The sequence below is a fragment of the Engraulis encrasicolus genome, chromosome 10 (assembly GCF_034702125.1).
Source record: "Engraulis encrasicolus isolate BLACKSEA-1 chromosome 10, IST_EnEncr_1.0, whole genome shotgun sequence".
Classification (NCBI taxonomy): Eukaryota; Metazoa; Chordata; class Actinopteri; order Clupeiformes; family Engraulidae; genus Engraulis; species Engraulis encrasicolus.
Window position 1 is genome coordinate 47,840,723 of NC_085866.1, and position 18,519 is coordinate 47,859,241.

Here is an 18,519-nt window from a genome sequence, read left to right on the forward strand (position 1 = left end):
TGATTCTTACTCATTATAGTGTTTCCAAATCCTAGCTGATCCTATCTACGTATACCTACACTCACCAGCCACTTTATTAGGAACACCTTTACAACTCTTCATTGAGGCAAATATCAGCCAATCACATGGTGGAAATTCGATGCATTTATCCATGTGGACATGGTCGAGATGATCTGATGCAGTTCAAACCAATTTCAGGCTGGAGAAATAATGGCATAAGGATATTTTTTTAGTAAAAGTTGGGCCAATTAGTACCAATATATTTTTGTTGGAATGCCACAGCCTGCCCGAATATTGTTTCAGGCAGTTCTGAAGGCAAAACGGGGGTCCAACCCAGCACTCAAGAATCAATCAGGTTGGCACTTTTGGTAATATTGTGTAGGTAGGTTATGTGACATGTACGTGTAGTAGACTATTTTCTCTTCAACTAGGTACATTTGTTTTCCCCGACATTATTCCTATAACATCTGCAACCCACCGATCATACAGTATATCTAAGAATGTAGAAGCCCTGGTAGCCGTGTCAATCCTTTGGTTGAAGAGAAAGGAGAACAGTCTTTTGGCTCGGTGTCATATCAGCAGGTGCTTTATTGCTTTCAAACTGGTCATCAGCACACAAAAATACAAGCTGTCAACCATCATCCACAGAAAGGTGCTCAAACAAGGAAGGGCCAGACCCCTAAAAGCAACATTACACATCCAGTAACACTTGCAAAAAAAAAAAAACCTCCAACATAGCCTAAGCAGCTTTCTATGTACATGCTCATTGTCTCTCCGCTGTACATTATAACTGGTTTTAACTACACCTTAACCAGCGATCAATGAAAGAAAAAAAGGGCAGAAAAGGCAAAAATGTTTTTTTTTCCTTTAAATCACCAACAGACCTACTCTCTACCTGGAAAAAGTGCATAATTTTTTGTATATTAGCCATTCAGTGATCCATCACCACACACACACACAAATGCCCAGTCGGTCGGGCATGAAACAACTTTCCCCCTTTAACCTGTGCAGGTAGGCAGGCCAAGTCATTTCTCTCTGCCAGCTTTACCAGCATTCTAGCAAGTTCTTCGTGCACTTACAGAAAGCCTGACTCACGATGCCCATTCAAAACGAAAACACCAGTAGCAACAGTGCATTACACACAGACCTCACGCTACCTGAGAAACCCTGTCTGGCAGTGGGCACCATCGACCCAAGCTGGGCTTTCGGCTGACTCACAGTCACTCCCAGGAGTGGGAGTGGAAGAGGGGTTTGACTCAAACACTAGCGCTATAAGCCAGCACTTGACAGAGCAAAACCCTTACCATCACTATTATAAAATACCCTCTTATCAAAACAGGACAACTTCAGTTTGTGTACATAATTAACAAATGCTTTATGATTGGGTGTGTTTGACGATAGGCTGGTATTTGTCTTCTTTGTCAAGTCCTGGTTGTTTTGCCATTTTAATGCAATGCTGGTGGGGTTAAATGTAAACATTGCACAGTGCTGGTGGTGACAGTGGTGGTAACAGTGGTGGTATTTAATGCTTTGGAAAAACGGACAACCTTAACCTTAAAGCAGCAGTGTTCAAGTCTATGGTGCGCAATGTGCCACAGTGTGAATCCAGCTAACTGAACATGGGCTATTGACAATGTGGGTTTAACTCTGTATAGTGCTGGCTTAGTAGACCGAGTCTGCGCCCCTTCTGTGAGTCAATGAAAAGCCTGTTGCCAGGAGAGGAGGAGAACTCCAATTAAATGGTTCCAAACTTAATCCCTAAACCCTGACCAACTTTTAGCAGGTAAATGCAAGCTTCAGCACTCGCAAACAATCACGCAAAAGAAACAAAAAATCTATTCAAGCAGCATTATTTTCTTTTTTCTTTAAAAAAGATCATTTTTAAAAACTTTTCCCCCCAGACGTCATTTGCTTTTAATCAACAGCCTCTACCCAGCATGCATCAGTGGCGGAATCCTAACCTGCAGAAGCCCCGCCCCCTCAGAGCTGTGCAGCTCATGCAGCAGACAAACACACACACACACACATACACACACACATACACCCTACTCATTTTTCTTTTTTTGTCTTTTCCAAAATCACAACACATGCTTCCTGTGCACATATTTACACACTAAAAACAACCCCTGCCACATGCTCCAAGCGTTGATCGCACACACGACAACAACAACGACCAGTCTCATTGGTCCAGATATTACATTCCAGAACATCGAACAGCATTGAAGGACTAGCATGGTGGCGGACCTGGACTCAAAAGCGCCCCTCTACTCACACAACAAACAGCATTTCAGGGATTATTGCCATACACCTACCCCTAACCTAAAATACTACTCTAAACCTACCATACCTAGCATTCAAAAACACACAAGAGCCTTATTTATGCTGGAGATACAGGGAATGGAATTTTGGGGGTGGAAGGGACTGCAGTGTGTCGGTCAAGGGTCAAGTCCCAGGACCAGACACAAACTGGCCTCCATGTAAGACAAAGAGGAGACGAAAAGTCCATAGGACTCCAGTGTCTGTTCACCTACATTCAAAACTCGCCGACATCTTAAAGCCCCATTCCCAAGTTTTTTTCTCCTGTACATTTTTATAGCAATGACTCTTAACCAGTGTTTGCAGTTGAGGAGACTTAAGTAAGTTGCACTTAAAAATGTACATACACAAAGCTTGCCTCTACCAATATCATGTCTGCATGCTAAAACAGAAAAGATCCATACATAGAGTCAAACATTGTGTATGTTTTGACTGACCCCTAAAGAGAATCCACTGTTGTCCCAGCTTCAACTTAAGAGTCACTGGCTTTTGAAGAAATAAAAAAATGGTCAAAAGTTTGAGAAAGACTCACCGTAACGAGTCATGCGGTTTAGAGAATCACAGTACTCATTTGCATTGAACACATTCTGCTCATAGAACGGCTAATGACACACAAAGCCCTACAGAGGGCGCCCTTGGACGCCATCAGAATATTCTGATAAACATTCAGGAGGACTTTACGAGAAAGGCAGTTGCAGGCACAGTTTCAAGTGTTTAACAACAGCCAGCTTTTTCCTATGCAATGGGTTGAAAGTTGAGCTTTTCTTGTGGATTTGGTGTCAGACTACGAACGCGAGCACATGTGGTACAGGATGGAATGGTGTAGTAGTAGAATCGTAGAGTAAGCTCGATAACTTAAGCCGGCATTCACAGACAGGAATGACAAAAGGAGGGATGCAGACAGACAGGTACAGACAGACAGAAAGACAGAAACACAAAGCCAGACGGATGGACAGACAGACAGTGTCTGCGTGTTTCTGACACTCAGGTTATTGTCCTCCAGATCTTTGGTTGAGTATAACTGGGCATTAAGGGTGCTTTTCTTGCAGTTGTCCTTTCACCCAATCTTCTGCTGTTGCTCAAAGCTAGCTGTGCTGAGCCGAGTCGAGCGGTGAGGAGAGGACGAGGAGCAGCTAGTGCCTGGTGTCTCCTGCTTAGCGGAGGCAAAAACAGGTCCCGCCATTTTTTAAAAAAGGCTCCAGTGTCTACAGACAAGTTTGCATTTCAACATTGATGAGAAAGAAAGAAAGAAAAAAGAGAAAGAAAGCAAGTGTGTGAAACAGACAGAGAAAAAGAGAGAGAAGCCCTTTGTGAGAGTGAGGCACACGTGACCACAGCAGCCCTAGCCACTCACACAAGACGTGGAGGGGATGTGAGGAGGAGAAATGAGGAGTCAAAGTTGAAAGAGGTCAAAGAGAAGAAGAGATCAGGAAGGAGAGGAGAGGAGAGGAGGTAGAAATGTACAGTACAGCAGGTGTAGTAGTAGGAGGCTTCAAAATGTGAGGTTAGAAAAGAGAGGACTTGCAGAGGGGTCTGGTGTGGAACCAAAGAGAGGAGCAATGGTGGAAAAAGGAGGTTGGCGGCAGGTGGCAGCCCTGAGGCCTGAGGAGAGAAGGTAGCCAGGTCAGCCTCTTGACAGATGAGGTGGTCTCCATCTCGCTCTCTCCACAGGGCTTGAGGAGGGGAGAAGAGGACCGGCCTCCATAGCCATTGCCATGCTGCCATAGTCTCAACCATGACATGGGACTGGAGCAGGGTAGAAGGGCAGGGGAGGAGAGGAGGAGAGTCTTGCATATCCCCCCCACCAGCTCGCCGGAGGCCTCGCCAGCAATGGCGACCACCTCCAGGTAAGTCTTGGTTTTGTTTACAAAAAAAATAAAACACTTAAAATCCCTTAAAAGGAAGAAGGAGGAGGAAGAGGACAAACGCAAGGAGGAAGTAGAAATAAAGTCAAACTCCGGGAAGGTGTGTGCCATGAGTTGTCCTCAATGGAGGGGGAAAGTCTGTTGCAGAGCGGTGAGGGGTTTTGTTTTGTTTTTGTGTTTTGGAGGAGGAAGAGGAAGAGGAGAGAGAAGGGCTATCTCTTGCTGCTCTTCATGTAGGAGGGAATGGCCCCACGTGCCGTCAGGCCCTCAAAGCGCTTGTACGTGTAGTTGATGAAGACCCAGTCCTTGTTCTTCAGATCAGCCTCGCTGTGATTGGTTACCACTACAAAAAAAAAAAAACAACGGAAAAAATCCTCAGTGTCAATCAACGATTAAGTCCCTCTAATTAATTATGGCTAAATAGGATGTATAAACAATGCCAGCACAGTGATACTGTTCATTGTAACATAATACTGTACATGTATTCACAGTATAATAGTAGTCATTTAACAAAATAAAGATCAAGTATTTTTTACATACCCGTTGGTTGCAGAATATCTGAATCTGGGAATTCATCAAAGTTGGAGGTGTCGTCAATGCTCTTGATTTCAATGGGGATGGCAGCTGGTCTCTCCCTGGGGACAAATGGGCTCATATCATCAGTGTCCTGATCCTCCAACTAAAACTCCCTTCTAACAGCAGAATTTGGGTGGTGCTGTATGTGTGTGTTGTAATGATTGCTCTATGTTGACATAACAGGTTGCTCCCCTCACCCTACCGCCCCTCATTCATACCCCTCGACTGTGCTGCCACAGCGTCTTTACTGCTCAAAACCAGCCCTGGCAGGGGGCTCCTCTAGTAGGGCTTTCAGGCCGACCAGAACGGAGCTGGAGCTGGTGCCCGCACCAGTTACATTCAGCACTAAAGTGCTTATCTGCGAACCGCCCGTGTTCATACCGGGCTCTGAACTTTTCCTGCACGTGACTGTGTTACCCGGATGAACCTACTGACGGGCACGCTGTCGTCACGGTTCGCGGAGAAAAACCTAGTATTTTGCGGTTCGCATTGCGAACCAACTTTCTGGTTCGCGAACGCAAATATCTGTGGCATGAACACAACGGCCGGTTCGCGATTAGGTGCGGGAACGGGCTCCAGCACGGTTCTCAGTCGGCCTGAACGCGCTATAGGTGGCCGCTGGTCTCTGCCTGAGATTTCTTCCTGGCTATAGGGTTTTTTTTTCCTTCTCAGACCTCATTGAGCTTTTTCCCCCCTACAAACTATGAATCAAGCGAAAGGGAGTTTTTCCCTCACCCCTGATGCCACCAGGGGCCGCATCTGAGCGCCCAATTTCAGTGTGACCATCTATGACTTATGCTAGACCCAGCCACTATGGACCTTACGCATCTAAAGGGCGGGTTATACTTCCTTTCAGTGCCACGGAGTGAGCTTGTCCCAGCCATGATGCAGTTAATTTTGGTTTATGCCCTGTTTTGAAGCGTGGTCTGCGCGATGTCATTTCACGCTGAAACTGCCTTCAATACAAAGAGTAACCTAGACGTGTCGGTTATTTTTTAGCTTCACAGAGTCGACGACAATGAAAATGAAACATTACATATTTATGTCACGTGCATTTTCGATCGCACTGGCAGCCAGCGCATAGTTTGGAACAAAGAAGTGGCTCATTTGTCGAGGATAGGTCGCACGAGGCGGAATGTTTCCTCGACCTCGGAACACTGTTCAACTGTCCAAATAACTTCGGCTCAATTTGAAACAGCGTCGTAACTTGCCAGCGCACGTGTTGTCTTTGGTTCGTGTAAATAAATCAAACGACCAAGCACGGGCAACTAATTTAAGGAAGAGCTCACAGTCCGTAGACCGACGAAGGTTAGAACAAGGAAGTAGCTTCTCTCGACTCGAGGACAGAGCAGGCTGGTCGAGAGGACCAATCAGAGACCTATTTTCGCCCCTCACGCCGTTGCTGTCTGCATCATCCCTGCGTCGAGACACAATTTCGGGGAGGTGCCCCAGAGTACCTGCGTGATGGGGGGGGGCTTCACTCCGTTAACTGCGCGGCTCACTGCATCATGACGCAGGGACGCTGATCTCGAGGCATAAACCACCCTTTAGACCCCTGGTCCTAACCTACGTTGACCTTATGACTCTACAATCTCTTTCTATCTCTTCTTCTTCTGCCTTCCTGCTATCTCTGCCTCTCCTCTCTTCCTCTCCTTTTAAATCCATCTCTAACAATTATGTTTTTTCTCATTTGTTAAGCATTTTGAGTTGCATCCCTTGTATGATACAGTGCTATACAAATACAATTATTATTATTATTATTATATTATATTGTAAGCAGCTGCTCCACCCTGGAGGTGTATTACTAATGTACAACAGGCTATGTCAATTCTAGGCAATTCCGTGGTATCCTCCAATATAATAAATAAAGAACAGAAGCGCTGCCGAAGCTTTTAAACATCAACCTATTCAATTTGTTTCATATTAATTTTCATTTTATTATTATTATTATTATTGTTACGCCTGATTTACATGGGCGCTTCCAACGCGGTACAAGCGTGGCGTTCCATTATTTTCCGTTGGGACGCGGCAGCGAGGCGAGAGGTGGTGACGTAGGGAAGCGAGGGTGGCGGGCGGTGGGCGAGCGAGGCGAGAAAGTTGAGCTTGGCTGAAAAATGTAGCAGCACCGCGAAGCGTTAACCAATGGGAGAGCTTTCAACGCCATGATGTCACGTGCGTCACCAGCACTACTGGGATATTAAAAATGGAGGCTGTTTTGATTTCGGTGGTGTCAAATCTGCCGATCGTTTTTCACAGATGGTTTTAAAATAAATGACACTTGGGTTAAGGTGACCAATATATTTGCTCCTGTTTCATCATTTTTATTTGTACATACAGTGTTTGTGATTGAAGAGAGACGGTTGTTTGACCACAGCATTTGCTAAGCTAAGCTAATTTGACCGGGAAACGATGCTACGTCACCACGCGAGGCGAGCGAGCAGGTTGAAAGCGGGTGGAATTCACGTACATGTATCACAGCCGTTATTATTACCATTATTATTATTATTCAAATATTGTTGTTATTAATCTAACTACATTGAGCTGCATGTCTTATGAATTATGAATTGTGCTATTCAAATTAAGTTACTATAGACAAACAGGGGAAAGCTAGTAACCTGATGTGGTCATAGTCCACTCCCTCGAAGAAGCCGTTGGTCTTGATCTCCTCCACCCCGGTCATGCCAATACGGTGCTCGGGTTCACAGCAGAACCTTCAACCAGAGAAAACACACAGCCTGTGTTGAGACTTCAAGAAGTTTTGACAGAAAAAAATGACAGAATTAAAAGTCTATGCTTCTGTAACAGTCTCGTGGGGAAAAAAAGTTCAGTTCTATACGTTATACACCAGGTCGTCGAGCATAACGGCTAGTCATCGCACACTCAGTGAACTGACCAGCCCTTCTCAAGTTTAAAGTGATACTGTCCCATTTTTGGAAATAAGCTTATTTTACACTTCCCCTTGAGTTAAATAATAGGGTTTTACCGTTCTCCTGTACTTTCAACCGTTCTCCGGGTATGGCAATGCAAATTTTACCTCCAAGCTAGCAGTTAACATTGAGTCCTATGAGACCAGCTGGCGGCTAACTGGTCTCATAAGACTCAATGTTAACTGCTAGCTTGGAGGTAAAATTTGCATTGCCATACCCAGAGAACAGTTGAAAGTATAGGAAAACAGTAAACCCTATTATTTAACTCAAGGGGGACAGTATCACTTTAAGAAAGAGGGTTCATGAATGATGATCTCCCCTGTCAGCTGGGTAACATGGCATTCTTTTCAGTAGCATTCAGTACAGGAGGTTCAGGATACAGGATCCGTCTCAGTAGCTACGTTTACACAGACACTTTTAATCCAATTAGAATCAGGAAGTGGCAGTGTCATCCATCACAGCTGTCATGTACACACTCATTTTGATTGTTTGTAGAGGAGTGTCTGTATGCCTGCGTGTGTGTGTGTGTGTGTTTGAGTGTGTGTGGTTCAGGTCCAACTAGCGATAACACATCCATCCTCAGTCTACCTGCATGGCATAGTGGCTATTCAAAAGCATAATTTCTCTAAGTCGGAATAGCGCTACACATTTAGGATTGATAAATTCAATCCACTTTGGTCAGGGGGGAAAAAACATAACATGTAGGCCCTTCTAACCTTCATAGACAGTGCACAAGGGTGGTGATGGAAGAGCTTATGTAAGTGTAAAAAGAAAGCAGTGTACCTGCAGATGAGGTCTTTGGCCTTCTCGGAGATGGGCACCTCTGGAGGGAAGGCCAGAGTCTCCCGCCAGTTCATCACCTTCCTGTACGTCTCCTGAGGGGTCTCTGAGCAGAACGGAGGGTACCCTACACCCGGACAGACACACACACAATTTAGAACCAAATTCAGTAGCACAATACACACAGATATATTGTACAAGCATGTATGTAACAACAGATTCACACAGCCTATAAGTTTACAGCCTTCAAGACCACTCTGCCTATTCCTTATGTGATTTTTGTATGTATTTTATGCATTATGCATCAGTACATATTAAATAAAATATCACACATTATCATGCAATGATGCAGTGCTGAAAATGCATGAAAGGCAGAGAGAAACATCAATTCGTCACAAACGGCAATGGAAAGTGGCAACCGCAGAAGGATATATACTAAAATCTCTGGTAACCATGTCTTCAACTCACCAATCAGCATCTCGTACATGATAACCCCCAGGCTCCACCAATCACAGAGCTTGTTGTAGCCGTTCTGCATGAAGACCTCTGGGGCGATGTAGTCTGGCGTTCCAACAGTTGAGAAGGCCTGTGGTGGACAGCAAACATTTAAAAAAAAGACAGCATCACACACCTCTGTAGTTGAACAGATAAGTAGGAAATTACCACAGTGAGGTCGTCATTCAAGTGCTTCAAAGATCCTGCACACTGTCCATTCCACCAACATTTTTAATAATACAACGTGCTGGTCATCCGACCATCTTTCATCCAACCTTCTTCAGGGTAAGAAGATGGGATGGCCGAAATCTTTTAATTAAAGCTATTCAAAGTTTTACCTGGAGAAGATCAGATGACCGTATCGTTGTATTAAAGTTACTTGGTGGTGGAATGGACAGTGTGCAGGATCTTGCTTACACTTGATGGACAGCACACATGACAGAGGAGAACAGTGATGAGGGAGGAAGAGTAATGGATAGTTGAGAGAGAGAGAGAGAGAGAGAGGACAGATCATCATGGCGGAGACAACAAGCCCTGCTGCACTGTTCAAGGGTCAAGTGTAGTTGTTCCAAGCCGCACTCTCTTGCCTTAGTGACAAGCTACTTAATTTTTAACCTTGGATAATGTCAAAGCATGCTCAACAGCAGCACGTCTTCAACCCACACTGACAGACACTGATGGATGTGCCGATGTGGCCCATCTAAGCATCTGACCAACGCCCATCAAGGATCGCCAGCCGTGCAAATCCCTGTGTGATAATAAATACAAACCCCAACTCCGATGAAGTTGGGACGTTTGGTAAACCGTGAATAAAATCAAAATGGTATCATTTTCAAAACATTCAATCTATTCTTTAGATGGAGAATAGTGAAAAGACAACATATTAAGTGTTAAAACCGAGAAAAAATATTGTTTTGGGGGACATATGTACTCATTTCTAATTTGATAAATCCAACACGTCTCAAAAGAGTTGGGACGGGGATCAGTGAAAGTTAGTAAACATCCAAATAAGATAAAACAACAAAGAAGAACATTTCAAAATGAATTGTACTGACAGACAATATAGGTGTCCAGGTATAAGATCATCACAGAGAGGCTGAGTCACTCAGAATTAAAGATGCAAAGGGAATAATTACCATAGTTATTACATACATTTTTGAATTCCCTTTGATTTACCACGATTGAGTGTATATAAGACATATTTTTGTTACTAAAATCATTGTATAGGTTCATGACATCATGAAATATATATTGGCTGTAGTCTCACTCTAATTCCTGGAGTGCTAGAGCTATTGAAAATTGACCATATTAAGAATGCTTAATGCGTGCAAATGATACAGGGGTGTAACATTCTCCTAAGCACCTGAGCTCACTTGAAATAAACCCAGAAGACATGGGAAACTGTCCTATGCTTACAGAAGTCAGCAGAAGTTGTAGAAGTCCATTCTTTTTGACAATAATAGAGCATTGCACATCCTGTGCTACAGTGAAAATGGACCATCCAACTTGTGTTAGTGCTAGCTTCAAAAGTCAGCCTCCATGATGGCATGCTGGTGCAGTAGTGCATTGGTTAAGATGTTCTCACTCATATGTAGAGTTAAATACAGTGCTGAATGGTATAAATGGGTTTTAAACAGCATGAAAAGCCACTCATGCATTATATTTTGAAGGGAGATCTTCGATTACTGCCACATAGTAAGGTCAAATTGCATTCTCTACTATGTTTTAACAGTTTGGCTCCATCATAAGGACCAGCAGGTGATAAAATGGTGGGTTATTGGTCAAGACCTGTCACACTGTAAGCACTACAGAAAGGAAAACACTGCAAAACATGACAAGGAATACACCCACCATTTAAGCTGGTGAAATCATGTCCAAGATAGGAATTAACACTGTTTTTTATATAAAATCATCTCATCGGTTAATATATTTAACTGTTAAGTGTTGTCTTTTGTTTTGTTTTTAGTCTTCCTCGACATTTGCTGCCATTTATTGTCCCCGTCCCAACTCTTTTGAGACGTGTTGGATTTATCAAATTAGAAATGAGTACATATGTCCCCCAAAACAATAGTTTTTCTCGGTTTTAACACTTAATATGTTATCTTTTCACTATTCTCCATCTAATGAATAGATTGAATGTTTTGAAAATGATAGCATTTTAATTTTATTCACTGTTTACCAAACGTCCCAACTTCATCGGAGTTGGGGTTTGTACTTTCTACATAATACACTCCATCTCAAGCACAGTCATGTTTTTGCAAAACATTCGGGTGTCTGTGCTCTGCATGTGTGCTTGCACGTGAATTTGGGATGCTGTTGCCAAACATTTGTGGATGCCCGCCCCGAGTACAGTTCTCCTGTGCGTGTTTGTGTGTGGTAGTAACAGTAGTACTGTAGTATATAGGCACTCACCAGCTGTCTCCGGTTTCTCTTCCATGTCTCGGCTTTCCGCTTGGAGTTCATGTTCTGGAAATCTGCCAGAAAACAAGAACAGACAAAACACGCTCATCAGTCTCATCTCAGCGACCCCTCCAGAATCCTAAGGCTGCTTGGAAGCTCTTATTGGCGTACAGCTGTGTGTAGGCATCTTGCACATTCCCACAGCCATACGGTGCTGTTTCAGTTTGTTTAGTGTGCTGCATGTGAAGATGAAAAGTATGTAATGTCAAGCTCTTGTGCTTTATTTCTAGTGAGGTGCCTCTTGTATTTCTCTTCTATATTTGATGCAGCATGCAATTTCTACTTGCCCAAGACAATTTGCCTCTTTATTTAAGTGTATCTTATGTAGCCGATTAGCAACTATTAGTAAATCTCAACTCATTCATAATCTCAAACAAAAAATACATATCCTATATACATGTATGTACAGTATATTCCTAAACATATACGTACAATATATATTTTCAAAAATATATTTCAGGGGCTTTTAGCCTTCTCTCTGCCAGGAGGGTGAAGAGCAGGACAGGAAATGAGTGGGAGAGAGGGATGAGGTAGAGTTGGAATACCATCTCACCACTGCTTAGGCCCAACACACAACGCATCTCTCATAGATTTCATCTTTTCAGTTTGTCATGCGAGGCAAGTTTGATACGAAAATAGCTTTGGTGGTGGTGGTGGTGGTGTGTGTGTGTGTGTGTGTGTGTGTGTGTGTGTGTGTGCATGCATACTTACTGAAGTCACTGGGGAGGTTATGACTGAGGTTTCTGTAGAATTCTGTGCGGTGAGCTTTTTTCAGGCCAGTGCACAGCCCAAAGTCCGACAGCTTCACATGGCCCTGCATTGCAAATGCACCACACATTAACAGGCTGGAACTGACACTTGCTTCATGATGCAAACTGCATTCAATCTCATGAAATCCTCACACAAATTGGGTTTTAATGTCACTCCTCAGTGCCAGACATGGTACCAATACAGATCTCAGATGACTAACAACAGCATTACAATACATATGCAGGGTATAGAGGCTTATTGTTTTTTTATCCTTCTCATCCTCGCACATTACAAAGGTCTAAAAGATTAGATGCAAACGTTAAGTGAGATAAGGTCATGCAATTACAGCTGCTTGCACTTGCGTTCCTACAACATGCATACAACAAGAGGGTGGGTCCAAAGCACTTTCATTTCCAATCCGACTATTTCATAATACATAGAACGGTGAACACCACACAAACACATACATGTGGAGTTGACTTCAGTGAAGAGTTCAGCGTCAGGTGCGGTGTCCCGCCCATGTCAATTCAGTAATATACCCTAGCATTGCTTTATACCTCCCAGAATCCCCCCCTTAAAAAATACAAAAAACTTTATCAGCTTGGCTAAATTCACACAAGTCACCTTAACAGCCACGGACAAAGCAGAATGCGCTGGAAAATATACTACTGTATATGAACCCCCTTGACAAACAATGATACTGAAGGGCCGCTGACAGTTTTGCCTGGGTCCGGGACAAACTCATCAGAACCCTCCCCCTGCAATCAATGAATCGGGGACCCTATCCACCCCTACTACTCACCCTCGAGTCGAGCAGCAGGTTGTCGGGCTTGATGTCCCTGTGGATGAAGCCCAGCTGGTGGATGGAGTCGATGGCCAGCACCGTCTCGCCAATGTAAAACTGGGTGGCCTCCTCACTCAGAGTGTCCTTCTTCATCAGCAGAGTCATCATGTCTCCTGCACGTCATTCACACATTACATTGTTACAGTATCATTACACATTACATTGTTACACTATCATTACATTATCATTACAACTATATTATTATTACACATTACATTTAGCAGATTCTTTTATCTATAGCAACATACAAAGACGGCATGCATAGCAAGTACAGACTGTGTGTGTGTGTGTGTGTGTGTGTGTGTGTGTGTGTGTGTGTGTGTGTGTGTGTGTGTGTGTGTGTGTGTGTGTGTGTGTGTGTGTGTGTGTGTGTGTGTGTGTGTGTGTGTGTGTGTGTGGTGGTAGTGGGGGGATACAGACAACAATAACAAGCAAGAAGTGCAGAGTAAAACGAAGTGCGGCAGTTAACACATTCTGTGGAACCTACAGAATATACAAGACAGACACACACCAACCCTCCAGTAAAACTCTCTTGGGAATCCTGGCAGGAGACAAAAGACAAGACAAAAGGTACATTGTAGCCCATATTGATGCATGGATATCAGGAGAACACACCTCCAGGTAAAAACTCCATGATGAGGTAGAGGTTCATCTTATCCTGGAAGCTGTAGAACATCTTCACCACCCACTGGCTGTCCGCCTCCACCAGAATGTCCCTCTCTGCTCGGATGTGCCCCACCTACATGGCCAGATCACATCTGTGTAAACCCTCATGAGAAGCAAACGGACCCTTGCCTGGTTCACACCCAGCCCTGGAGACCACCTACTGAATTTCTCATAGGGGAAGTGTGGTTTATGATTGCCAGCGGCCGTTTATTGGCCTTTACGAATGGATCATTTGGTGTATACGAAGCCCATAGCCAATTGTGTAAGTTGAATTTTAACTGCAAGATTCTATTTGTCGAACAATATGAATCAACATCTTTCCACCCCTCTCTGCTCTCGAATTAGATCCCTACCACAGACTAGCGCTTTGGGATGAGCATCAATGCCATCTTTTAAATCGGAGCGGCTGTGCAAAGCAGCTGAGCATGGGATTTCCGATGGCTAAACTAATCTTAATTTGTCAAAGAGTAATTGCTTTTCACAAACTACTATTTGCTTTTAATTGCCATTTGCTGCTTCATTATATCATATGAAGTCCGCTCATAGGCTAAAATCAAACATCTTATGTTTATCATAACACACATTCACTGTCAAAGAAAGAAAATGTGTACACCCATGTCTATGGTGTTCAGTTGGTGAAATTTTAGGCACAGCATTCTAAAAATCGAGTAAGTACACTTTTCTGTGCATTTACCAATGAGGACATTCAGGGTCTATGTTTGGACTAAATGTGGATCTCACCTGTTCCTTTTCCAACATGTCTGCTTTGCGCAGGATCTTCATGGCATAGACGTGACCCGTATCCTTCTTCTGGACCAGACGCACCTGGCGAAAACACAAGGAAGACACACAGAGGATTTCTCAGAGGCTTTATTGGCTAAACTAGGGAAACACAGCAGGGGAGACACAGAAGGATAGCACTACCATGGGCACACCAAATCAGGTCAGACTGAATGAGAATAATAAATTCTGTAAAGGGCTATAAAAAAGACAGCAGGAAAAAGAAAGAAAGAAGCATAAGGTTGCTGCTGACAAAAATCAGTAGGGACGCACCGATACCGATACTGGTATCGGTATCGGCTCCCGATACTGCTCATTATACTCGTACTCGTACTCGTCAAGCACTTGCCGATACCAGCTATGAGTACTACTATTACTCAAAACAATGCAAAATCTTGTCATGTTCTGTGGACTTGAAATCAGCATGGAAAAAAGTGCCACCTCATACATTTACTAACATTTAAATCTACATGGAAATGGACAATAAAAATATCACAGGTGGAAAAAAACAAGGCCATGCATTTATTTTCATTGTATTTTGGTGGTAAAAGGTATCGGTATCGGTACTCGGTATCGGCAAGTACACACATTAATGTACTCGTACTTGTATCGGTTTTCAAAAAAGTGGTATCGGTGCATCCCTAAAAATCAGAGGGGGAAAATGGCAAGCGGTCAGTCCTGGATAATCTTACCTCACCAAAAGCTCCCCGGCCAATCACTTTGAGCGACTCAAAGTCGTCGAGGCCGAGGCGTGTGCGCTTGAGCCGGAGGAACTCTGTCTCTTTGCGGGCATGTTGGGAGCGACGCATGCGCTTCTGCACGGAGAAGAACGCAAGGGGGGAAAAAATCGTCACACAAAGTCAGAACACAGCAGTCCAGTTCAATGTGTTAGCATGATATGAGTAGCCCCATAATGTGCACTGTTAAGAGAGTGGTAACGCTGCACCCTGTAACACTGTAATAAACTTTAAATCCTTAGTATTACTCTACTATGGATTTATACACAGGGTTTAGCAGGACATGAAGACTTAGTCATTGCAATTCTGGTAACAGTTAATTTATAACAGGGATAATATCTTAACAGAAGAATATAAAACACTCATTAAAGGTTTGACTCAAATACTGACAGAATGCGCAATGCAAGCAGGATTTGAAGTGATGACCCCATTGGACAATCTTGTCTTTCATTTCAGAATGCATGTGATTGGTATTTCAAAACAAGGCCTTTGACATCATAACAATGACTGTATATTTGAAGTTAGAAGAGACCACTGTGAGATTCTAGGGTGGTTGTCAGTAATTTTAATCCCAGTCAATTTCAAAACATGTCATATTTAACATCATAACAATAGGTGAGATTCTAGGGTGGTTGTCAGTCATTTCAATGCTGCCAGCTGGCCAATTTCAAAACATGCTCTTGGCTTGAACATCACCATAACTCAAACTCACTTCCTCATCTGCCAGTCCTTCCTCATCCATGACCTTCTCCAGCTTCTGTTGTCTGCAAAACACCATTACCAAATCAGCACATCATGCCTGCAGTGTTCATAGTAATCAAATACTTATCAATTGCCAAAAAGATTAGACCATCCATGCAAAGCAAGGGCTGCCAGACAGTACCATTTTAACTACAGTAAACTGCTTGACAATTGTATAACCCTCACCTCACTACCACAAACATACAATATGAGACCTCCATTGCCAACATGCAAAATATATCAGAAAGCACTGTGACAAAATGGTGCAAAAATGCTGAGGTCAGATTTGACAATGGCAAAATGAACAGTATTGGTATATAATATATCAAATCAAATTTAATTTTGGGTACAAACATAAGAAATCTAATCTAAAATTGAACCGCCAAAAGTTCAAATTCTCATGCACAGCTCAGGTCAAGTGCTAGTGACTTTAGGATTAGTATACTGTAGCCCCTTAACGCACGTCGTTTCACCAGTGGAACATTGTAATAGTCACTGAAAAAATGTTACTATCATAGATGTACTACACCACTATAACAGTGCACAGGGCCTTTCATAATACATTATGACTTGGTCCTTGCCATTCTGGTAATAGCATATTTATAAAACAGGAGCCATGTGTTACTGGGTTAAAAGTTAAAGACGGACAGCCGCACACGGTTTGACTTAACAGACTTTGTTTTTCTTATGTGCAAACACGTTTTGCATTTGCCGTTTTGCCTTTCTAACATATTCTACTCTGAGGCCCACCTCATCTCGCGCTCCTCGTGCTGGGCGATGAGGTTGCAGTAGAAGTTCTCCAGCGTCACCTTGGCCATGGTGACGCGCTCCTTGGTGTGGTTACTCATGGTGGTGAAGGACGTCTGGCCCGTCATTGCCATGGCTACAGTCACTATGGGGGGAGGACGAGAGGAGAGGGCACAGAGACAGCGCATCAAAAGAATGTAAAAAAGGAGGGCCATGTCCATTCACTTTGCGTAAAGATTGTAAAGCTGTGCCACTTGTAGGTCTTTCCTGATAAGCAAGCATGGTAAGAGTCTGTATGACGAAACCTCCGCTAAAAAAAAGGTCGGAGCAGGCAACTGAGGAGGCATCCACAATGGTCTGGACATTCATTCAATGTTTAATTTGAGGGTAAAAGGTAATCCTTCTTTGCACCGGTTTTGCTGTAGATTCCTGCTTCTGTGAGAGAGACGTAACTTCTGTGTTTAGAGAAAATGTCTAGAACTATGTGAATAAACAACAGATTGCCAAGACACTTGTCACACACACCCAGCTACATGCATTTTCCTCCATGCCAATGTATCTTCTAACACAACAACAAAAGCATTGCGACACCAAATATTTAGTTAATTGCTCTATTGAAAATATCGCAGGATAAGGCATGCCATTTATCATTTCTTTCAGACTAAAACAATTATTATGGTAAACAGTGTGGGGAGACTATTCAAATGCACTGTTTGTTGCAGTTGTTTTCGAAACATGGACATTACACAACAACCAGTTCCACCACATCGCTGCCAAAGCGATTTCATTGAAACCAGGCAGACAAGTTTCCCACAGCAGACTGCGGATGCTATATTTTGCCTTGGGGGATTATTTTACGGATTAACCTTGATTTTCGCGTCTGTGGATGGGGAAGGCTGGACACTAGTGAATTAAATGTGTATTATACCCTTGTTCTCAACATCCACCGAGGTGGCAATTAACAAAACACGAAGCATTTTACGTAACAACTAACAACATAGTTAGCTGCCATTTCGTAAATTAACCGGTCACTTCCATAGTCCCAAAGCTAGTGTTAGCTGCCTTAGTACCTTGTTGTCAAATGGTTGTCCAAGTTATCTACTTTGTTAAAACAACTGTGGCCCACTTATCATCCGAGAAAACAGAGTCTTGGACAGATGGCGTTGCAAAAGACAAAGACGTAATATAGTGACAACACACTATAACGTCTAATAATTGCTCTTTTAAAGTAGCAAGAACCTAAGCGTCTCTACTGGACAGCTGGCACAACAGATAGGTATCTAATGTTAGCCAGTTAGCTGCCTGCGAGAATCCCACTGCTAATGGCAGCCACTTAACCCAGTCGTCATCGCATACTGTAAAGCACCCCTGGAATATTAGAGCTTTATGTCTACACGTGTGCCACACAGAAGTAGTTAATTTTATCCCAGATCCAAGAAATACTCATTGTCTGTAAAGATACTTCCTACACTAACAAACATCCTGGATAGGTGACTTGTTGGCTTCCGACGAAACTAACTCGCTAGCGATAGCTTGCTAATGTTACCTGACTTCTGAAACTGCCTTGCTAGCCAACTTTGGCCAAGTGAGTTGACATGTCAATAGTTAACACAGCCGATACATTTTCAACAAAACACGAGTCACCATTTAGTTATATACAATCCTAAAAACGATCGAAATACACAGCACTCGTGGAATAAAGTTGCAAAAAAGTAAAAACATAGCGAGATCTTTTGTTTGCTTACCTCTGGACTCGACCTCAATCGTTTCAGTGCATAGTGACGTAAAATGGTCTGTTGCCTACAGGATTACTTCCTGGGTCAGACCCCCTCCCT

At 43.2% G+C, this 18,519-nt stretch overlaps 1 protein-coding gene across 1 annotated transcript; it reads right to left on the minus strand.

Moving 5' to 3' along the window:
• Positions 1-557: 557 nt before the first annotated feature.
• stk38a (serine/threonine kinase 38a) lies at positions 558-18,503 on the minus strand. Its single transcript, XM_063209100.1, has 14 exons — positions 18,430-18,503; positions 16,688-16,829; positions 15,909-15,960; positions 15,152-15,274; positions 14,421-14,504; positions 13,629-13,752; positions 12,972-13,126; positions 12,131-12,233; positions 11,372-11,433; positions 8,933-9,050; positions 8,468-8,591; positions 7,373-7,468; positions 4,722-4,816; positions 558-4,524 (listed from the first exon to the last, which is right to left on the minus strand). Exons 2-14 carry the CDS (start codon positions 16,816-16,818, stop codon positions 4,394-4,396), a joined length of 1,398 nt encoding a protein of 465 aa, XP_063065170.1. The 5' UTR covers positions 16,819-16,829; positions 18,430-18,503; the 3' UTR covers positions 558-4,393.
• Positions 18,504-18,519: the final 16 nt, after the last annotated feature.